A 23,657-nucleotide genomic window follows, 5' to 3' on the forward strand; every position below is an offset into this window, starting at 1 on the left:
TTACAGCATATATATGATTTGCTTTCAGGTTGTTAATAAAGGAACACATTTATGATGATGTCCTGTAATGCAATATAGGTATATCTATGTTATATGCCCAGAATCTGGTAGAAATTATAGCCGCCTATCCTAGCTGTAGAAATTTTATTCTTCCAGAGCAGGACTGGATTCTGGAATAAAATTCCATACATACATTATAGCAATAGTGATGGTACAAAGCAGGTTAATTGTTTGTGAGGGTTTATTATAAATACATTTAGATGAATCTTGGGGTGAATCATAATTTAAATATCTGATAACTTTGTTTTTTCTAAATGCTGAGTCTGTAAGGGATGAGCAGGCCCAGATGCATAGGTCACACAAAGGATTCCTATTCCTGAGACAACTGCATGTCAAGGGCATATTGGGTGATTTAATTTACTCTTCTGCATTAACCTAGTTTTTTTTTTTCCAGAAAGTTGATTTATATAAAGCATATTTCCTTTTATAATACCATAACTAATGCATAGATCATGGAGATGGTTTCATTTGTCATGAAAAAAAACACATGTACCGAAAGAAGAGAAGGAGCTAACATAGCAATCTGTGTTATGCTTCCTGTATATCTTTAATGAAAGGAAATGCACTTCCATTGTCTATGAATAAGATCACTGCTTCATCATTACTGATTTTTGATGGAAGTAGGTGACAGCCAATCTTGTAACTTTTTCAAATGATTTCTTCAAGAGTATGTTAACTATGTTACATACGCTTGCAGATTTTCTTTGAAGAAAATGGATTCAATTACCTAGTATTAAAGTACAAATTGTATTATTCAAAAAAATAAACTTAATTTTTATTTTGTTGTTTTTCCTTCACACCCCATGTCTAACTACAAAGCTTTGTAATAATTTAATAACAATCAGTACCAGAACATCCAGCATCCTAGATTCCTTCTGTAGCCTGCCAGACAGATTTGGCTGTGTTAGTTTGTTTACGCCAGGACTCGTAGTTATTACTGTATTTGGATTCAGCTGCATGGGTATCTGCATTTCCACTAGGACTTCTAACATTCAATAATATTCACTTGTCATTCATTCTGGCAGCCCAAACAAGGTGGAAGCCTTGGTAAGATCTTTGTGCTGTTCAGTCAGCGGGAAGAAATCAACTTTCCTTGCAGAAATTTATTCTTCTATAAGAATTATGTTGTGTTGCTGTTGACATTTGTGTAGTGGTGGTAGTGCCGTCAATTTAAGACAATTTTCAGAAAAGTTTTTTTTGTGAGGAGCTGGCTAAACTAAAAGTCGATAAAGGAATGGAGCCAGATGAGATATTTCAGAGGGTATTAAGGGAATCTGGAGAAGTTCTAGCAGCTCTGCTGTCCGATCCTTTCAACACTTTTAGATTCTTCAGTAGTTCTGGAGGACTGGAGGTGGGTATATGTGGTTCCCTATCACAAAAGTGGAAGTGAGAATGAGTCTGAGAACTACAGGCTGGTTAGTCTGATCTCAGTGGAGAGTAAATTAATGGAATCACTGCAATTATAGGATAGTGCAGACTGGTCGGTTTTAGCAGATGTACATCTTATCAGACAAATTTGTTCAATTTCTTTAACTAGGGCAGGGGTCGGGAACCTTTTTGGCTGAGAGAGCCATGAACGCCACATATTTTAAAATGTAATTCCGTGAGAGCCATACTAACTACAACCCCCCCCTAAGACCTGCCAAAAGTCCCTGGTGGTCCAGCGGGGGTCCGGGAGCAATCTCCTGGACTTGGGCTGTCGGCTGCCAGTAGTCAAAATGGCGCCGATGGCCCTTTGCCCTCACTATGTCACTGGGGTCGACCAATGGCGGCGGTAGCCCCTGTGACATAGGGCAAAGGGCCATCGGCGCCATTTTGACTACTGGCAGCCGACAGCCCAAGTCCAGGAGATTGCTCCTGGACCCCCGCTGGACCACCAGGGACTTTTGGCAGGTCTTGGGGGGGGGGTCAGGAGGGGGGAGGGGTTGTAGTAAATTAATTTTGGAGGTCTTGGGGGGGTGTCTGTTAGATTTTTACTTTTTTATTAAAGATTTGTTTGCGAGCCAGATGCAGCCATCAAAAGAGCCACATCTGGCTCGCGAGCCATAGGTTCCCGACCCCTGAACTAGGGGATCAGAGAGATGGATCGGGGGAAAGTGTTAAGTGTAGTGTACTTGGATTTCAGCAAAGACTTTGATACAGTTCCACATAGGTGACTTATAAATAAACTAAGCGCCTTTGGTATGGGCACTAAAATGATTGACTGGGTTAGAAAATGGTTAATTGGGAGGTGACAAAAGCAGTGTTAAATGGAGTTCTCTTCAAGGAGAGGAGTATTACTAGTGGTGCGCTATAATGATTGGTTCTTGGGCTGGTTCTGTTTAACATTTTCATAAGAGATATGCCTCTCTTTTTCTGCTGACCATTCCTCTACCTACGCACTCAAGTATGCTTCTATCGCCTTAGTTACCTGTTTGGCTATCTTGAAATCATCAGGTATGAACACCCCCAAAAAACATTCTTGATTCATACATAGAAGAATTTCACCTTCCCTATACTGAACCACTGTCATGGTTTTTTGCAGTCCAAATGCATGACTCCGCATTTTTCAGCATTAAATCTTAACTGCCAGACTCTAGACCATTTTTCAAGCTTTGCTACATCCCTCCTCATGTTTTCCACACTGTCCTGGGTGTCTGCCCTGTTGCAGATTTTTGTACCATCTGCACAAAGATAAACCTTTCACAGTAGTTCTTATAGGTCCCTGGTGAGACCTCATTTGGAATATTGTGTACTATTCTGTATACCGCTCCTTAAAAAGGATGAAAACTGGATAGAGTTGGTCCAGAGGTGGCTATTAAAATGGTCAGTTGTCTTCATTGTAAAGTGTCTGGGGACAGACTTCAGGATTCGAATATATATTCTCTGGAGGAAAGGTGGGATGGGGGAGGGATATGATAGATAAATACCTCCAAGATGGCAATGAAAAGGAGGCTGGAGAACAAGGTGTTATAGGATGAGAGTAAAACATTGCCTTCCTCCCATATTCCATTGTATATAGTAATTTATCTTTGTTCTCCCTCTCTTTTTTTCCTTCTCCCAGTTAAGGCATTCTTGTTATAATGTAACTTTATGCTCCTTTAAATTATCTCTTGTTGACTGGATGGTTATAGTTACTGCTTAGTTCGATGTAAACCGAGTTGATTTGATTTTGTATCAAGAAATTCGGTATATAAAAGCCTTTAATAAAATAAATAAATAAAAGAGGGTAGACAGGAGTAATCTAAGGGTGATGGACGCATGGAACAGCCTCCCTGTGGAGGCAGTGGAGACAAGGACAGAATCTGAATTCAAGAAAGCATGAGACAAGCACAGGGGACCTTTGAAGGCATGGTAGGGATTGTAGAGTTGGAAAGACTAGGTGGGCCATATTGTATTTTTCTGTCGTCTTGTTTTCTTTGTGCCAAACACTTTCTGTTCTGTTTTATTACAATTGACCCATCTTATACATTTAAGCCTCATATCATTTGTAAAGTTGAAAATCAGGCAGGGTCTGTGATATTGTAGTAGTTTGAGAAAATGTGCTGCGTGAGTGGGCATTGTGGTCTTTACTTGCGATCAGTACATATGTGATAGGCTCATTCAGCTTAGCTCTCAATAGCTAGTCTCTAATGTTTTAGGTTAGTTACATAAAACGGTGTCTACTGCAACTTTTTCTGCAAGCAGTGTGTGCCAGACATGTAAGTGCTTTGAATGTAAAGGATAGCTTCCAAGTTTGCACACCAGTTTTCTTGGTCTAACATTAATGTGGTAATGTAACAAGCAGTCCTTTGAGAGTTGATGTGTAAGCTCTAATTTCTTTGCCTCAAATCTTCTTTAATTATCTTGTGTAGATTCGCCGAAGGCGTCTTGCTCGGCTTGCAGGTGGACCTTCTTCACAACCCACCACCCCACTTACGTCTCCACAAAGAGAAACGCCACCTGGACCCCCCGTGTCATCGCCTGCCCCAGGTCCATCTCACAGTCTTGGTCTAAATGTTCACAGTATGACTCCTGCTACTTCTCCCATTGGAGCATCAGGTACGCATGATTGTGTCTTTGGAGTAAGATCGTCTCACCTTCTGTGTACATTAGATTATGAGACCAAGGTGAAGAGTCTTAGTTTCACACACACTGTGTTTGGTGGGATGGGGGGTTGGATTATTAAGATTGCCACATTCTTTAACTCAACTATTTGAAATATATTTGTGATCTACTGTCTATTACTGTTCTTAGAAATCCAGGACCCTGTTTTGTGCTTAATAAGTGTAATGTTGGTTTCCTTTTCAAAATGTGATCAGTTTTACTGGTTCAATTTTAGAAATTATTCCTGTTCCTGCAGATTCTTTTCATGGCTGGACAATTATTTGAAACTCCTAGCACCAGCTGGTCCTTTTTAGAAAGATAATGAACTTCAGTCCTTGAGTGCCCCAAGGAAGTCCAATTTAAGCAAATAAACCTGGTTTCTTGCATCAGATGTGTGGAAATATCTCCTTGAGAAAAGCAGTCCTGTGTCCGAGCTCCATCCCTAGATCTCCAGCATTTCTTCCGACCCTTCAGTGCCCACCTTTCTGTCCCTATGGTATTCCTGCCGTCTCCATTCAATATTGGGAGAACGCAGCTCGGTGAGGATGCAAGCCCGAGTGCTCCTGAACCACACACTTCTGTTTGCAAAGGGCACATATGGTGGGAGGAAGAGGGCAAGCAGCTGCAGGGACTTGAGCTGTTTCCTCGGTGCTGCTGCTCACAGCCTGGCAGTGGAGGAGAGAATATTCTGGCAGCAAGACTCAGCAAGAAATTGCCACTGTCCACAAACATTTACTCCAGGAGAGGACCAGACTGCCCCCCTTTGGAGTTTGTGGCACCTGGAGAATTTAAAGTCTTGATACTTTTCTGTCTGAATACATTTAAGAAAATGTAAATAGTCAAACATAGTTAGATTTTCTTAGTGAGAGAACTGGAAGATTGTAAAATTGTGCAGAACTTGGTATAAATATGATGGGGAAGTTCTCTTGCACTGCTCCAGTCCACGGTTGTGCTCTGTGATGCACCTTCACGAGGAATGGCAGATAAAGTATTTTTCTGGGTTTCCAGGCTGGAAAGCACAGCTGAGCAGCAAAATCACTGGCTTAGGGAGGGCTTGGTTTTGGTTCGGTATTTGCACACTGTCTGCTTTCCAGATTATGGGCTATTTTTTAAATGTTATAACAAAGTTCAAAGTAAAAAGATGAAAACTAAGAAAAAGTAAAAAATCTACCTTCTCTAGAGTGTGCCCTTTCAAGTCCTGAAATCAGGGGGCAGGATTTACGGAAACCAAGAATAAAACATCCAGCTGCACAAACTGCCAGCCCGCAATACTGGATTCCATATTAGGAGTCACCACTCGGAGTCCTTGTGGACAATCCTCAGATCAATGCAAAGAGCAAAGCTAGGAATTATTCAGAAAAGAATGGAGAACAAAACTTTGAAATCTCTGAATGGCACTAATAATGCACAGGAATCAAACTTCTTCCGATGGAGAATGAGCTGTAGAACTAAGCGTCATTATAAGAAACTGCAAAGGAGTAGGAGCAGCATTCAGAAAGGATGTGGATACATGGAAGGCCCTCTGGAAGAAGTGGTGCATAGGACTGGGAATGGAGTTCAGAAGGACATGGGATACACACAGAAGATCCCTAGTGCCTAAAGGATGGGAGGAACCTGTAAACATTTTACTGGGTGGACCATTTGAGTCTATCTGCTGGCATTTACTATATAACATCAGGTCTCTATATTGACCTAGGGTGCAACTGAATTTTGAATATTGTGTGCAGTTTTGGCCGCCTCCATTTCAAGAGAAAGTATAGCGGAGCTGGCAAAGGTACTCTGAGAAGGACGACCCAAATGATAAGAAAATGCTAAAAGGGATGGAACGGTTTCCCTATGAAGAAAAGCTGAAGAGGTTAGGGCTCTTCAGTTGGGAGAAGATGATAGAGAGGGGATACAATAGAGGTCTATAAAATCATGCACGGCACAGACTTGGGGCCTCTCCATGAAACTAATAGACAGCAGATTGGAATTAATTACAAGAGTACGTTTTGAAAGCATCTAGCACAGATGATTTTAAAAGAGGTTTGGACAAGTTCCTGGAAGAAAAGTCCATAAACCATTATTAGCCATCTCGTTTCCCTGGCAGTGGGCAACAAGAAACTGATCGCACAATAAAGCTCTGGAATTTGTTGCCAGAGGATGTGGTTAGTGCAGTTAGTGTAGCTGGGTTCAAAAAAGGTTTGGATAAGTTCTTGGAGGAGAAGTCCATTAATGGCTATTAATCAAGTTTACTTAGGGAATAGCCACTGCTATTACTTGCCTTCTTTCTACCTTTCTTAATGTGTGGAATACATCTGGACTGTGCTTCTAGAATGGTATTTTTTAACAATGACCATGCCTCTTGCACACTTTTTACCTTTGTAGCTGCTCCTTTCAGTTTTTTTCTAACTATTTTTCTCATTTTATCAGTCTAACTTCTGCTTATTAGTTGCCTTACTGAATATTAAAAGCACAAGCACACTAAATAATATTCCCCAATAGTTAACTTTTCCCCAATACTTAAAAAAAAATAAAAAATTTCCCAAGCAAAACTTACTGATTCCTTTCAGCCACCAGCAAGGTGATCCTCTCCTCTCTGTGCTTCTACAAACTGAACTCAGGATGTCTCATCTCCACTGGAACCAAGACAGGCTCTCCCTTAATAATAAATATTTCCATGGAATTTGATGGTACATGGGTACTTTATTATTTGTTATTAATATTATTATTGAATTGAATACATTGCCTGTAAAATGATTTATCCAAGACGTTTACAATAAAAAAAAATGCATAAAATCAGTCAAAGTACTTGTAAGCAGAGAACAGTATTTGACCACAAACAAATTCTTAAAAGATGTAGCCAGGCGAGTAGCATTAACAAACCTGCACAAGATAGAAAATCTAACAATCAAAAGCCTCATAAGCTGCTATTGTTATTTATTTACTTAACAAAAGTAAATTGAGCTGATGAACATAATAAAATTGAAAATTACAAATTAAAAAATAAAATCACAAAGACTGACCAATGCCAGGAAAAATCGTGGAAACTATTGTAAAGAACAAAATCACAGAGCATCTAGAAAGACATGGTTTACTGGGACTCAGCCAGCATGGAGTTACACAAGGGAAGTCTTGCCTCACCAATTTGCTACATTCTTTTGAAGGGATTAATGAACATGTGGATAATGGTGAGTCAATGAATGTAGTGAATTTGGATTTTCAGAAGGTGGCAAAGTCCCCCATGAGAGACTGCTGAGAAAATTAAAGTGTCATGGGATGGGAGGTGATCTTCTTTCGTGGATTGCAAGTTGGTTAAAATGAAACAGAGAGTAGGATTAAATGATCAGGTTTCACAGAGGAAAAGGGTGAACAGTGGAGTGCCTCAGGGATCTGTACTTGGACCGGTGCTTTTCAATATATTTATAAATGATCCAGAAAAAGGAAATGATCAAATTGGCAGATGATACAAATTATTCAGAGTAGTTGAATCACAAGCAGATTGTGAAAAATTGCAGGAGGATCTTGCTAGACTGGAAGATTGGGCATTCAAAAGGCAGATGAAATTAATGTGGACAAATGCAAGGTGATGCATATAAGGAAAAATAACCCTTGCTGAAAGTTACACGATGTTAGGTTCCATATTAGGAGCTACCACTGGAAAAGGACCTGGGCATCACAGTAGACAATAATTTGAAATCATCGGCAGTCAGAAAAGCAAACAGAATGTTGGGAATTATTAGGAAGGGAATGGTGAATAAAACGGAAAATATCGTAATGCCTCTGTATCGCTCCATGGTGAGACCGCACCTTGAATACTGTGTACAATTCTGGTCTCCGCATCTCAAAAAAGATATAATTGTGATGGAGAAGGTACAGAGAAGGGCGACCAAAATGATAAAGGGGATGGAACAGCTCCCCTATGAGGAAAGACTAAAGAGGTTAGGACTTTTCAGCTCGGAGAAGAGACGGCTGAGGGGGGATATGATAGAGGTCTATAAAATCATGAGTGGAATAGAACAAGTAAATGTAAATCTGTTTACTTTTTCATACAAAGACTAGGGGGCATTCCATGAAGTTTGTAATTAGCACATTCAAATCAAATTGGAGAAAATTCTTTTTTACTCAATACACAATTAAGCTGTGGAATTCATTACTGGAGGATGTGGTTAAGGCAGTTAATATAGTTGGGTTTTTAAAATGTTGGGACAGATTCCTGGAGGAGAAGTCAACAAACTGTTATTAACCAAGAGGACTTAAGAAATAGCCACTTATCACTATGCGATAACTATTTGGGATCTTGCCAGGTACTTGTGACTTGGATTGGCCACTGTTGGAAACAGGATGCTGGGCTTGATGGACCCTCAGTCTGATCCAGTATGGCAAGTTCTTATGTTCTTTATAATGTGGTATGGAATGCAGTAATTGTGATGGTCTGTTTTGATTTAGGAGTTGCCCATCGGAGCCAGAGCAGTGAAGGTGTCAGCTCTCTCAGCAGCTCCCCGTCCAACAGTCTGGAAACACAGTCTCAGTCTCTATCACGCTCCCAGAGCATGGATATCGATAGCGTGGCTTGTGAGAAAAGGTGCAGAATCCTCCTCTTGAAAATCTCTGCTTTAACTGCCAAAAAGAGTCTTAAAGGAATAATATCCACCCAGAATCCTCTGAAAGGAAGGGTGTAAAAGGCAAGATAATTCATGGTGACGTAGTAAAACCGCCAGAATTCACTTGTGTTGCACAAGAGCTTTTGTGAAATGAAAACGTTTGCGGTGGACTCCCTGAATTACACTTCCAAACCCTGCTGCCTGCCCTGCTGATACAGAGAAGGTTGATTATTTCATTAATGAAAAAAGTCTGGTGGCAGAGAAGCTCTAGTGCTTGCCTCCATACAAAAGACCCGAATTTGATTCCTAGGTCATATTTCTGCTCCATGGGAAACTGCGGAGGTAGCTCCTGCAGTTCCTGTAGGACAAGAGTGGATCTAAGTCTCTGCTGTTGCTCAGTGGTGACACCTGCTGTCCAGACTAGGAATTATAGTCTGTGGCTGCTGCAATGCCTGAGCTAGGCCGAGGGGTATAAAATAGAAGAAAATCCCTGCGTAGTTGTGAATGAAAGCGCATGTTGCTATGGACCAGTAGAGATCAGTTCAAATTGAACTGGAAGCTCAACATAGCAAGAGAAAAGCCAAAAATACCCCACAGTCCAAACATCTGATTTTATCTTGAAGCGTATGTATTTATTTTATTTATTTATTACAGATACTTCTATTCCGCCTATAATAACTTTGTTAAGCTAAGCAGATTACAAAAAAATTGTTCATGCTATTTTTAAATAACTGAAGTTAGCCACCTGAATGCTAGGCTGGAAACCTGCCTGGAGCCTAGGTGCACTCTCCATTGTAGATACGGGTTCATATTTATCTGTAAATCCCTGACATAAGTTGGCTTCTTAATAGCAAGTGTAAAGTGTTATTAAGGTCCACGTTTCTTTAATTGTTCTAGTGCTTGTCCTTACAGCCTATCTCAGGTGGATGTGGACTCAGGGATTGAAAATATGGAGGTTGAAGAGAGCGATCGCAGAGAGAAACGGAGCCTATCTGACAAGGTTGGTGACAATGTAAGCTCTGTATTCTGCTGCCTACCCCCCCTACATTAATATCCCTGAAGGGGAACCTTACTTCTTAGGATTAGAAAGAGTTAAAGGATAGGGTAAAGACTGCAAAACAAGTTCCTTCTCCTTTCTGGGTGGATTTTACAGATGGTTCCTTCTGTTTGAGAGAGGTCAGACCTTTCTCCAGCTCTGTTATATTCTGCAGTGTGGATGGTTCATTTGCTGTGTTTGTATTGTAGAAATGATCGTGTCATAGGTCTTCCCTTCAGGACACTGAATTTCAGTGTGAGTGAGAGAGAATATTGTGGAAAAGCTGGGCTGCATGTGGCTCTTTGTAGCTTTTTATAGGAGTGGAAAGCTGGAACTTCCTGGGGAGATACAACTTCTCTTTCAGCCTTTATTAGTTTTATTTATCAAAATATTTGGGCCGGTTTATGTTCTGGGGCATGCAAGGCAGTTTGCTGGCACAGTTTTGAAGTAGTGTTTTTTTCTTTCCTAAGGATTTAATTTCATGTAACTTGTGGATGGGAATCCACAGAAGGGGAGGACTGTGTTGTTGCACCCCGCTGTGCTTAATTCTGTTTAAACCACCTTGGGGGGAAAGGCAGTTAAATTAGCGCAAGTTGCCAGTTGTCAAAGCTTCAGCCCTGGCTACCGTCCATTTGCCCACATTTCATACATAAATTGAATTTTGAATGTAAAAGAAAGATGCACGAATGAAAGTAGCTACAGTTGAAGCTTTGAAGACTGGTGCTACTGCTCATAAGTTCCTAACTCTTGTAATTACGCTCCTTTTGTGTCGGTTATGTGCCCAGTGAATGCATCTGGAGCTTTCTGTACTAAGGAAGAAATGAGGCATTAGGAAGTGTTCAGATATTGCTATCTGAGATCACAGAAAACCTGGGGAGTGATTTGTGTGCTTGTGCCTATGGGTTTGGAAGTCTTGGGGAACTCATTGTGTGATTATAGCATCCTCCTTTGTGTAAGGGGTGAGAGTTTGCACTCTGTACATATACACAGCATCTTCTGTGTCCTCAGGAGCTTGTCTCAGGATGCGAAGTGTCAGAGGAGCAGGCACTGCAGCTGGTCGGGAAGATCTTCCGCGTCTCCTGGAAGGATAGAGATAGAGACGTCATCTTCCTTTCTTTGCTTTCAGCACAGTTCAAGCTAAGTCCAAAAGAGGGTAAGTACTTAGCCAGCCTCGACCTTTCCTCCTTCCCAATCTTCTGTCTTTGGACTTTTTATTAGGTGATAGGAAGTAGAGGGATGTGACATCACATCCTTGAAAGAAAATCCTACAAGATGGAGAATGTAAATACCTTAAGGTGCACTGCTCGCCACCATTTCAGATAAGCTCCTTCAGCTTCCTTTCTGGGTGCTTGAATAGGCCTCACCTGGATAACAGATCAGTCGTTTTCTGTCGGAGTGCTAACTTGCATGTAATATGATAGCAAAGGAGGTAAAGCTTGTCCTTTCCCCCCTCTGACAGTCTTCTCCAGTTTTAAGGACCTCATCAGCCAGATTTTAATGGAGGTCTTGATGATGTCTACCCAGTCAAGAGATGAAAACCCCTTTTCCAGTCTGACAGCCACATCTCAGCCAATTGCAGCGAGCCTGATACTGAATCCTGTATCCAGCCTTGGCACAAGCTCCATGCTTTGTAACGTGGGCTCCTTCGGTGCCAGCTCTGTATCCAGGCAAGTTCTCTCTTGTGTTTTGTGTGCTGGGAAAGGTGCCCTGGTGGGGGTGGTGAGGAGGGACAAACAAGCACGTGACGGTCTCTGGGCATCCAGGGGCAGTACATCACATGGTGATCGAGGGGGGAGGAATAGCTCCTGCTGATTCACTGTATGAGGGAGGGGGCACACAGCAGCAGCACCACATACAGTGGATTGCCCATCTCTGGATGGTCCTGTACAGTAGGGGGGATGGACCCTGGGGCAGAAGGGAGACAAATCTCATCCATCAGTGTGAAGTTTATTTATGATGGTTTATCAGCATGGCCTTCACAACGATTCACATTCAGTAACATAAAAGAAATACAAAACATTTCTCAAATATAGTGGCATCTAAAATCTGTTAAAAAGTACATTAAATTATATTTTAGATGCTAAAAACAATAAATACATTTTAAGTAGTCGTAATCTTAAAAGCCGAAATAAAAACAGTCTACATGTTGTAACATAAAATACCTTGCGACGGATAAAATAATAAAACTCATAAACAAATCAAGAGTACCTAACAATATAATAACAAACAATTTGAAACAATTTAGGATAAAAATAGAGACTAAAAGAAAAATCATGCTGTGCTGGTAAAGAACAAGCCAGGATGACAAGGATCTGTGACTTGATCAGTGCACTGCATTACCTTTTGTTTTCACATTTATTGCTCTGACAGCTCACTGTGCAGAATGTGGAGTTTGTCATGGAGAGATGTGTTATAGGTTAATGACTGTGGGCCCTAGAGAGTAATGAATGTCTGCCTCATAGCGCAGGGACCAGAAGACCCAGCTGCCGGCATTCACTGCAGAAAGCAGGCTTTGCTCACCTGTCTGCCCAGCAGAGATACGCAGCAGGCATTGATTTCCTCTACAGGAGTTCTGCACTAGTGAAAACATATTTTGTACAGTTTATTACATTCTGTTAGGTGCTGAGAATCTATTTTATTTATAGGCCACTTAAACCAACCCTAAGCAGCGTACAAATCAACATTCATAATTCAAACAATATAAAATAGATAAAAACCACCGAGTAATTCCTTTTATGCTGCTTCGATTTGTTGTACTTTGTTAGTTTAATTGAAAGATCGTGTTATTCCAAGATATCATATGCTATCTCTGTTAATTATGTCAGGAGATATGGTAACAATTGGGTTCTTTACTGCGTGGGTGTTGTGTATTTTAGTTTTAATCTTTTGTTCTCTCATTTTCTGTCTATGCTGAAATATTCCTTTTTTCTCTCTTAACTAATCTAGTCTGTATGGGACTAGTCCAGCTCCTGCCATCGATCTCTTGAGCAGCGTGCCTGTGCTGGCTCCGTCCCTCTCCCCATCGTCCAGTCCTGAAACTCCCTCATCCCCTCATGTCAGTGCAGCTCAGCCCTCGTCACTGAGATACCATCCATACACACTCACTCATCATGGAGGCCTGCCTGCCTCCCTCAGCCCCAGATCCACCAACACCTCCATGCTGTCCAGTGCACCAGGGCCACAGGTGCAGGCTACCAGCCCTCAAGTAATGCCGGCCAGTTCTGCCAGCCAGAGACTCTCCAGCATTGGACTTCCTCTGTTTTCTGCTTCACCCAGTCTATCTTTGCTAAGCAGGATCCCATCTAGGTATTTGAGAAGGTGGGGGTGCATGTGTGTGTCTGGGAGGAAGGGGGGCTGCTTTAGCATCAAACTTCGTTACTAATACTGTAATGCTTTGGACGTGGTAGCCTGAATGTGTCTGCTGCAAGCACACTAAACCACCTCTGGCTGAAAAGAGTGAAGGAGTGGCTTAGTGGTTAGAAGCAGGGACGGCAGGACTGAGATCCCGCTCCTCTCACTGCTGCTGCTGGTCATCTCGTCATCCATTAGAAGCAGGGACGGCAGGACTGAGATCCCGCTCCTCTCACTGCTGCTGCTGTCATTTCGTCGTCCATTAGAAGCAGGGACGGCAGGACTGAGATCCCGCTCCTCTCACTGCTGCTGCTCGTCATCTCGTCGTCCATTAGAAGCAGGGACGGCAGGACTGAGATCCCGTTCCTCTCACTGCTGCTGCTCGTCATCTCGTCGTCCATTAGAAGCAGGGACGGCAGGACTGAGATCCCGCTCCTCTCACTGCTGCTGCTGGTCATCTCGTCGTCCATTAGAAGCAGGGACGGCAGGACTGAGATCCCGCTCCTCTCACTGCTGCTGCTGTCATCTCGTCGTCCATTAGAAGCAGGGATGGCAGGACTGAGATCCCGCTCCTCTCACTGCTGCTGCTTGTCATCTCGTCGTCCATTAGAAGCAGGGACGGCAGGACTGAGATCCCGCTCCTCTCACTGCTGCTGCTTGTCATCTCGTCGTCCATTAGAAGCAGGGACGGCAGGACTGAGATCCCGCTCCTCTCACTGCTGCTGCTGGTCATCTCGTCGTCCATTAGAAGCAGGGACGGCAGGACTGAGATCCCGCTCCTCTCACTGCTGCTGCTGGTCATCTCGTCGTCCATTAGAAGCAGGGACGGCAGGACTGAGATCCCGCTCCTCTCACTGCTGCTGCTGTCATCTCGTCGTCCATTAGAAGCAGGGACGGCAGGACTGAGATCCCGCTCCTCTCACTGCTGCTGCTCGTCATCTCGTCGTCCATTAGAAGCAGGGACGGCAGGACTGAGATCCCGTTCCTCTCACTGCTGCTGCTGTCATCTCGTCGTCCATTAGAAGCAGGGACGGCAGGACTGAGATCCCGTTCCTCTCACTGCTGCTGCTGTCATCTCGTCGTCCATTAGAAGCAGGGACGGCAGGACTGAGATCCCGTTCCTCTCACTGCTGCTGCTCGTCATCTCGTCGTCCATTAGAAGCAGGGACGGCAGGACTGAGATCCCGTTCCTCTCACTGCTGCTGCTGGTCATCTCGTCGTCCATTAGAAGCAGGGACGGCAGGACTGAGATCCCGCTCCTCTCACTGCTGCTGCTCGTCATCTCGTCGTCCATTAGAAGCAGGGACGGCAGGACTGAGATCCCGCTCCTCTCACTGCTGCTGCTGGTCATCTCGTCGTCCATTAGAAGCAGGGATGGCAGGACTGAGATCCCGCTCCTCTCACTGCTGCTGCTGGTCATCTTGTCGTCCATTAGAAGCAGGGACGGCAGGACTGAGATCCCGCTCCTCTCACTGCTGCTGCTGGTCATCTCGTCGTCCATTAGAAGCAGGGACGGCAGGACTGAGATCCCGCTCCTCTCACTGCTGCTGCTGGTCATCTCGTCGTCCATTAGAAGCAGGGACGGCAGGACTGAGATCCCGTTCCTCTCACTGCTGCTGCTTGTCATCTCGTCGTCCATTGTCTCAGGCACAAGTAGGGCAGGGACCTGCCTATTGTGGCTGAATTGTAACTTGTTTGGGTTTGAAAAGGCGAATAATTAAAACCAAATCCAAAAGCAGCCCATGTCTATTCTAGGGCTCAGATTTTCCTCTGTCTGAGGTGTGCAATATGCCAGCGACGGGCTTAGAGAAGTAGATTGAAAATGAATGGCAGGCTGGCAGGGTACTCCTGCGAGTGCTCCATCTGCTTCTGTTGGGGCTCGGACAATGCTAAACTTCCATGGTTTAATTAGAGGATTTATGTTTTGATTTCTTGTGGACACACACAGTTTTTAGGGTTTTTTTTTTGGTTCATGTGCTGAAAACACTGGTGTACTGTTTGTCTGTATTTTTAGTCTGGTGAGTAAATTAATGGAATCGGTGCAGTTTCTGGAATCTGAGGCCGCAGGGTTTTACCTGAGGCAGGTCTTGTCAGATGAAGCTGCTCAGTTTCTGTGACACGGTAACCAGAGAATTGGACCTGGATCAGAGAAGAGGGTTAGACGTAGTGTACTTGGATTTTAGCAAGGCCTTTGACATGGTTCTGCATAGGCAACTTAGAAATAAACTAAGCACCTGTGGGCCCTAGGTGAGAAGCATTGAGTGAGATGGGACAGAGTCTGCCACAAGAATCAATGCTTGGACCAATTCTTTTTAGCATTTTGTAAGTAATATTGTGGAATGAGTGTTGGGAAAGGTTTCTTGTTTTGCAGATGATACAAACAGGATAGACAGCCAGGAAGCCGAGGAAACAGGAGGATGGATCCAGTGAAACTTGAGGAATGGTCTAGAGTCTGGCAGTTAAGATTTAATGCTAGAAAATGCAGAATCTTGCATTTGGAGTACAAAACCCAAGGAAGCAGTACAGCCTAGGGAGTGAATTCTTCTATGTATGAGAGAAGAGCGGGATATGGGTATTATCGTACCTGATTATCTCAAGGTGGTCAAACAGGTGGATAAGGGAACAGCAAAAGCCAGAAAGCTGCTTGGCTGCATAGAGAGAGGACTGGTCAGCAGAGAAAGGGAGGAGATGCTGCCCCTGTACAGGTCCCTGGTGAGACCTCACTGGGATTACTGAGTACAATTCTGGAGCCTGCACCTTCAAAAGGATATAAACAGGATGGAGCTGGTCCAGAGGGGGAGGCTGCTAAACTGGGCAGTGGTCTTCAGTCTAAAGCAGATGGGGAGAGACTTAAAGATGTAAACTTGTACACCCTGGAGGAAAGGTGAGATAGGGGAGATATGAGAGAGACAGTCAGATATCTCAGAGGTTTCCATGCACAGGAGGAGGGTTTTTTAAAAATAGAAATAATAGAAAGGAGACTCTGGAATGAGGGGTCATGGGATAAAGGTGAAAGGGATTAGACTAAGTGTTTCTTTACAGAAAGGAATGGTGGATGTGGTGGAGACAAACACAGAATCTGAATTCAAGAAAGCGTGAGACAAGTACAGGGGGTCCCCGAGGGAGTGGTAGGGACAGCAATAGGCCATATGGTATTTCTCTTTCCTAATATTCCTGTGTGTCTGTAGCAGCCAGCGGGTTTTGTCTGTGTCTCATCTGCCCTGCATGTGCATCTCTTTGCTGGGAGTTTGCTTGGGGATCGGGTGTTGGCTGCTGTTTGCCTCTTGCCTGTCTCTGAATGAGGAGGGATATATATTCTTCACAGTCCTGACATGACCTTTTTCCTCTCCGCTCCCTGACCCCCTTTTGCTTTTGTTGTGCTAGTGTATCCGAGAACCCTTTCTCCCTTCTCCTCCTGCCCCTGGCTGATGCCTCTGGGGACAGCAGTGGTGAGGAAAGCCCTGAAGAGGATTTTCCATATCTGCAGTTTGGGTGCAGGTATCTGTGGCATGAGAATAATTTGGATTCTTTGGTGTTCAGATACTAACAATTCGGGGTTTTGCTGCTCTCATCGGAAAGTCTGGAAGGGGGGGGGGGGAGGATTAGCTTTTTTTTGCATGCAAGCACGGGATGTTATAGAGAAGCCCCCTGGGTCTCTGTTTTAGGTAACGTTAGAGTATCTCTTATCCTAGAGTTTTCCTCCTGAAGCGGGTGCTGTGTGGCATTGAGTTCACAGTGCTAGGAGATGGAAACGGAGATCTGGAAAGTTATGAGGGCGGAGGCTGTGGGCAAAGGCTTTAGAAGTGTGTGAGAGGGCAGAAGCCGTGTGCTGTGTGCTGATGCATGCCTGAGTGACACACATGGCTTCAGGGATGCAACCGTGCCAGGCAGTCAGCAGCACTGTCTGTTGTAAAACTTTACAAGTCTGACGGGGAATATAACCTGCGTACATTGCGTCTTCCAATCTACGCGCTTAATATTCCTTGAAAAAAGTATCTGCACAAAAAAGCAAACTACAAATGAAAGCAACTGTGGCCAAAAATCGATTCAGGCAAGGTGCCAGCGAAGACTTTCCCGTGGTGGCACTTGGTTACTGATTGTACAAGGCCCTTGTATGTATTTCAGCTGTTAGTGAGGAATCTTTCTTGTGTGCACGGTGTTATTTAGAAGGACTGTGGCAGCTCGATTCGGTGCACACCTTAATAAACTCTGCATATTGTTTGCAGGCATTACTAGCAAATGTATATTTCTTGCTTTTATTTGTTTACATGAAAAATAACTACTTGGATGAGGGTCTAAGTAGCGGAAGTCCAGGGAACGTTACCATATATTGGGTGGTGTCTGTAGTTCCTGGCAAGTTTCATCTCATGCTCTTTGTGGGTGCTGGACCGGGACATCCATGATAGCTCTCTCTGCCAGCTTCATAGCAAGGGCCCGAGTATCTTGAAATATACAGAATGATTCCATGTGTGATGAACTTCACTACTCCCTTGGAGAGGACACTTGATTTCTTTGAACTTGACATTTTTTGAAACTGCCATTCTTATTTAAGTTTACAGGCAGTAAATTATCTGTTTAGTACTATTTAAAGCAAGTTTGCCTACCATAAATGGGGGTTCTTCATGGACAGCGGGATGAATCCGCTATGATATCATGTGATAGTGCCAAGCAGACCTGTCTCTCTAGCTCAGTAAAATTTTATTACTGAGCCTTTGCGGCACTTCCTGCATGCCCTACTTCAGTTTAGTTTTATTAAGATTTGTTGATTACTTAAGCCAAAAGCACTAAGAAATGTACAAAATAACAGGCATAAAATAAAATATACAATACATACCAAGGCAGATACAAAAGAGTACATCAATAATTCTTAACTATCTCTAATATCCTTAATAAAGAATAATAACAACTGCAAAAATAGGGACATTTGCTATCAGCATAAGCAGGAACCTTACTATAGGTGTTGATGCTTGAGCCCGATTAGGGAAGAGTGCTTTTAGCATGGCTGCACGAGTCCTCGGCATTCCAGTTGACGTAGAGCTTCCGGAAGAGTGTTGATGGGAGCTGCAACTGATGTTGTGCAATCTCTAGTTTCTGTTAAACAAGCTTGTTTTAGGAGCAAATATCTTGCAGGTCCCACTGAGAAGATCTTAAAATCTTGTTGGATGGAATAGCCGCAACATTGCCTTTGCCCATGACAACGAGGTTGAATTTATCAGTTTGTACACCAGTGAAGCTTGAGCATTACAGGACTGATATGGTCCCTCGATTCTTTCCTTCAGTTAGCCTGGCAGCGGTGTTTTATAACAACTGCAGTGGTTTAAAAGCTGAAGTTGACAGTCCCTGGTAAATTGCCTTCCAATAGTCTATTACTGGTAGCACTTTAGCCTGTACCACCATGCGAAAGTCAATATAGTTGAGTATATGTTTCAAGTACAGCTTGAAAAACCCCGCTCTGATTACTGTTTTGATACTATAATAGCAGGATAAATTGGTGTCTATACAAACTCTAAGGCTTTTCACTTGGGGAAGGATTGTAGAGCTTATCTTTTACTGGATAGTCAATTCTCCAGAGACGTGGGCGGGTTTTAAGCATGGCTAATTCATCCTGCTGTCTACGGAGAACCCTGTTGACGGAAAAGCTTTCTCCGTTCACAAGCAGGGCTGTGGGGAGTCTCGAGCTGAGGGTTACGTGTTACTGAAACAGCAACCTGGACCCCCACATGGAGAGTGGACTACTGGGTGAACAGACTGCACCAAACCGCTTGCCCAAAATTGTTGAGGCCAGCCAGAGCATAGCAATATGCGATACAGTCTGTTAGTCAGTTTGACAATGTGTATTTCGCATCGTAGGGGATGAAACATTGAGAACACTAATGATGTTGAGTTCTTTTCAGATAATAGGCCAAGACCATTTTATAATTTAGTGAATGGAGGGCCTCTCACATGAGATCTTGAAAAGAACATGGCCTAAACAATAGCTTGAGTCAAATGAAAAGTAGAAACCACTTTGGCAGAAACCTGGGGTGAGTGCAGAGCATTACCCTGTTGTCATGAGTATTAAACCAATGTTTGAAGCTTGCAGACTCTTCTAGCCAAAGTGATGGTGACTAGGAATACCACTTTCCAGGTAAGAAGAAGCTGATTTTAGGGAGGCTTCATCAGTTGTGCTAAGACAACATTGAGATCCCTGGGCACCGATGGCTTTACAACTGGAGGTCTTGAATGCTGCAAAACTTTCATGAACTCTATACCAGATGATGGATGGAGATCTGCTTTCCATCCACTTGAGGTTGGAAATAGGAAATGGCACTGAGATGCACTCTAACCGATGGTGTACTGAGGTCCACAAAGGAAAGGGAGAACGAGTACTGATGCACAGGCAAATGAGTTCAGGGAGCCAGCCTGACACCAAAATTATTCACTCTTCTGGTAGTCTGCTTCCTGACTGAAATCGCAGTGTTCTCAACCTCCTTAGATAGTAACAATGAAGAGACTATCAAGCGCTCAAAATCCATGCTATCAAGATGGAGGGAAGGCTTGGCTGATATAGACAACCCCCAACTCCTTTTGGATCGGATTCCATGGGTATCTGACAGCACGAGGAGGTGAGAGAACCACACTTGCGTGGGCCAAGCTGGATCAATGAGAATAAGAAGTGCCTGATCTCTGAGTACCTTCAATACTTGCTACCAGCAGGAAAGATTTACAGAAGATCTGCATCTCTTTTGAACAGAAAAGTGTCTGCAGTGGATCTGAACTTTCTTTGAATGGAACAAAATGTATTGAATGTTTTGTTGTTTTCTGACACAAACAAGTTTATTAACATTTGACACCAGAGGCTGAATAGCCTCTCTGCCACACCCTGGTCCAGGGACCACTCATGGGGGTGAAAAGCCCTGCTGAGGTGATAATGCGAGCATGCTGGAGATCCCAGGAAGGTAAGCTGCTTGGAGAAAAGTTCTGCGACTGTAAGCATATGCTCACATTTTCATATATTCCTGGCAAAGAGTCCAGAACCCTTGCTTGTTCACATAGAACATTGCCACTTAATGCACAACAAATGGCTCACAGCACCAAGAAGTTGATCTGGAACAGGCATTCTGCTGCTGACCAAATCCCCCAGGTTTGGAGGGAGTCTGTGGGTGCACCCCACTCGTGGATGCATCAGTCACTAATGTTACCTGATGAGGCAGACCTCAAAGAGAGGCACCTATCTCCAGGACCTAGGTTGATGGTCATCTCCATGGTTACCCATATGGAATGTAACAAGGACTGATGCAGTTGATCCCACTGAGTGCAGAGAACCCATTGGATAATGTTGAGGCAAGTTTTCTAGGGAGCACAAATACTATTGCCATAATATATCAACCAGGGAGAAGGTAAACTATAAGAAGGCTCCACAATCTTGAGGACCCAATGGTCCTTGACAGTCTTCCACCACTCTTTGAGGAACAGATGAATCCTCCTCCTTACCAGAGGGATTGAAACCTGAGGGTCAAGTTTCATCAAAAAGTAGGCCCAGGCTTGGACTAGGTTGCTTGTGATGTTAGGCTGATGTCTCTCACATGGATGTTTGCATGCAGGAAGCTGTTGCTGAGGCAGTGCAGGTGGAGCATGATACTACTGACATTTGGTGGAAATGGTTTCTCTGAAAAAATGAGTGCTTAAAGTGAAGTAAGGATGTCTAGAGGAACAACAAAAAACTGAGTGGCTGTGTGCTGCTCCTTAATGTGGGAGATTGTCCCTGGAATAAGGGGCGTTGGCCAGTTTGTTATGAACGTCATCACAAAGACTTCTGGCTCTCAACTAGGGTATCCAGCTGTTGCAGAGGATCTTGATGAGGTGTCCAAGGACCCATACATTGACTAGATGAGATGGCAAGGAAATGTTCCTCATCCAGAAGAGCTTTCTGATAACCTTCCTGCTTCTTGTTCAGAGACTCTGTCAGAGGCTTCAGCTTGCTGATATAGTTGTGTAAGTATTGCACCATGTGATGAACCTCAAATTATCTAATAATCTGGGCTCCCTGCCAGGGGGTTGTTGGAAAAAAGTCTGGTCTCCTTAGCTCATTTAACGCCAACTCCATTGTCACAAAATGGTGCAGTAGTTGAACTACCCCAAAGCCAGATTGTATGTTGAACTCTGTATTTAAGGTCCAGTTTCCTGCTACTTGGGAGTAGGAGGCTGAATTGTCCCACATTTTTGTTTACATGTCCTGAAGAATTTGATATACCAGGAATGCTTCTGGATCTGAGAGTTTATAGAATTGAATAAATGCTGAAAAGTCTTTGAGGGTCCTTGACCCATCAGATGTTAACACAATTGGCCTTCCCCAACTTTTCCAGAAACTTGGAATAAGAGAGGTCTTCTGGTGAGGTAAAGGGAGCAAAGGTATCCCTATGGCCCCAGTGAAGATGATAGCAATCAAGGTGGAGATCTCTGTTGTCTCAGCAGGGAAAAGTCCTCGAGGAGGTCTGAATCTGCCTGATTTGCTCTACATCCTCTGAAAGATGGCTGGATGCCCTAGTAATGGGGGAGACTAACTTCCATGGCTGATAGGACTGAAAAGCATAGCATGGAAGTGGGAGGGAGACTCCCATTTGTGGGAATAAATCACCCATCCTGAACAGGAGATGCTGAAGAGTTCTCTTCTTGTCATTGGCTACCAAAGAGGTCACAAAAGGCTTTACCAGATTTGTAATTCTGTGTGGAGCAAATAGGATGTCATTACTAGATGTCGAGTGGAATCCCCGGATTGGGAAGGCTCCATTTCTGTGCTGACTGTACTGAGGACTTTAGCACTGATGGTATGTCGATGAGCCTTGATATGAAGACTAGGCTCCAGAATGTGCTGCAGAGCAGGTTGGCGCTTGCTCAACCTCAACACCACGGTGGATCCAAGCTCCAGCACAGTGGCGAGAGGAGCCTCAGGTTGATTCGGCATTCTGAAAGGAGGAATGACTCCGCTGACACTGTTAATGGTCTTTTTGGAACTAGACATTGTTTGTTTTTATAAAATGCAATGTTTTTAAATATGCTTCGATAATTTGAAATTCTGAGTGCTGTGAATGACAGTTTAAATGGTTCATTTGCTCTGCTTGAATTCCTTCTCCTGATGAAGCCCTTTCAGGGTGAAACAAAGGACCTTTTGTCGGGAGGAGTTGTTTATCCCCATGTCTTCGGGGCATTCAAGAATTAAAGTATCTGAGGTCAACAAAGGGTAGTTACTAGTACTTGCACCTTGTAAACTTACAGTGAAAACACTATTCGTGAGGACTGACATAATATCTACACAACCTAGTCCTGCATTGGACCATCTGTGTCTTTAAGGACTGTGCTCTTTTGCTAAAGACATATTTTAAATATTTTGTAGATTTTACTTTGTTTAAATAACACATTGGTTGTTGAATAAATAATTAATGTTTTCAGGATAATAAGTATTTGTGTTTTAATTGTTTTCTATATTAATCATTAAGCTAAATGCATACATGAGTGTTCACTTTGTTGTTCTGGATTATTGTTGTTCTGGACGGGGAGGAAGGCAGCATAGAGGCTTTTAAAACTTTGGGTCCTAGCACTCGTGACGCACAGCCGCCTGATCAGGGAGCGATTCTGTGCCGAATTTACATAGTTTCTTGCATGAGATCAATACAGAACTTCAGATGTTGATGACCATCTTTCCATGATTCCCGTCTAAGTGTAATATTTGTAAAGTGGATAGCATATAAGCATTAGACTCTTCTCATGGCTTCTTCAGCTTTATAGGAGATTAATTCAAGCACTTTAATTGATTTATCAGGCCTCCTGGCATTTTAAATCTAGTTGTATTTTGCACTCCCCCAGCTTCGGCAAGAGGGGAGCTTCATGAGAATTTTTACAGGTGTCCGATACGTCAGGGTTTTCTCCTGAGGAAGCCATATGTGGCAAAACAAGAGCCTTGTCGGGGCATTTAACATCATACCCAGGAGGAACAACTTTCTCATGTGAATTTATTCTAGCTAAATATATAATAAAAGTGTTATCGTTGTCGTGTGTGTTTAGTGGCTATATGTGTAACATTGTATAGTTTTAAGTCACAATAATATTTGTAAGATCCACATACATTTGTTCATGTCGACTGTACACTTCATTTTGTAGGCAATTGTTGAAAGCTGTACATCTGTAATGGTCATATTTTCAATTTTTTGAGGTGTATTTGTACACTTACTACATATTGTCAGTACTTGTTATCGGATGTACATCTGTATTGTTCATATTTCCATTCTGAGCTAATTATATCATATTAATACTGCAATGTCATAACAATTTGGTATATGAACAGTCATTGTAAGCTTATTAATTTTAACTAGTTATCACATTTGCTAGTTATCACATTTGTTTGTTAACTCCATGTATGTATAGAGGGACACGTGTGCTTGCTTGGTATCATATATTTAAAAGGGTTTAGGTGTTCTTGTACTTTATTTTTTGTTAAACTAATATGAATAAAGATTGATGTTCTTTTAATTGTTCTCTAAATTCTCATACTAGTGCTTTCTCCCACTCCTTTGGAGTGGTTTTTT

The 23,657-nt window shown here is 43.1% G+C and overlaps 1 protein-coding gene across 6 annotated transcripts in view; it reads left to right on the forward strand.

The window, feature by feature from the left end:
- UBE4B (ubiquitination factor E4B) overlaps positions 1–23,657 on the forward strand; it is an 82,320-nt gene that overhangs the window by 1,112 nt on the left and 57,551 nt on the right. Inside the window, exons 2-8 of one of the 6 annotated variants that reach the window (XM_029578247.1) lie at positions 3,894–4,080; positions 8,554–8,689; positions 9,606–9,720; positions 10,753–10,897; positions 11,204–11,411; positions 12,691–13,050; positions 16,480–16,593. In XM_029578247.1, coding sequence (XP_029434107.1) covers positions 3,894–4,080; positions 8,554–8,689; positions 9,606–9,720; positions 10,753–10,897; positions 11,204–11,411; positions 12,691–13,050; positions 16,480–16,593 — 1,265 coding nt within the window. The remainder of the gene's footprint in view (positions 1–3,893; positions 4,081–8,553; positions 8,690–9,605; positions 9,721–10,752; positions 10,898–11,203; positions 11,412–12,690; positions 13,051–16,479; positions 16,594–23,657) is intronic. The other 5 variants (XM_029578249.1, XM_029578250.1, XM_029578251.1 and 2 more) reach the window with 5 other exon arrangements.

The sequence above is a fragment of the Rhinatrema bivittatum genome, chromosome 15 (assembly GCF_901001135.1).
Source record: "Rhinatrema bivittatum chromosome 15, aRhiBiv1.1, whole genome shotgun sequence".
In the NCBI taxonomy this organism is placed as follows: domain Eukaryota; kingdom Metazoa; phylum Chordata; class Amphibia; order Gymnophiona; family Rhinatrematidae; genus Rhinatrema; species Rhinatrema bivittatum.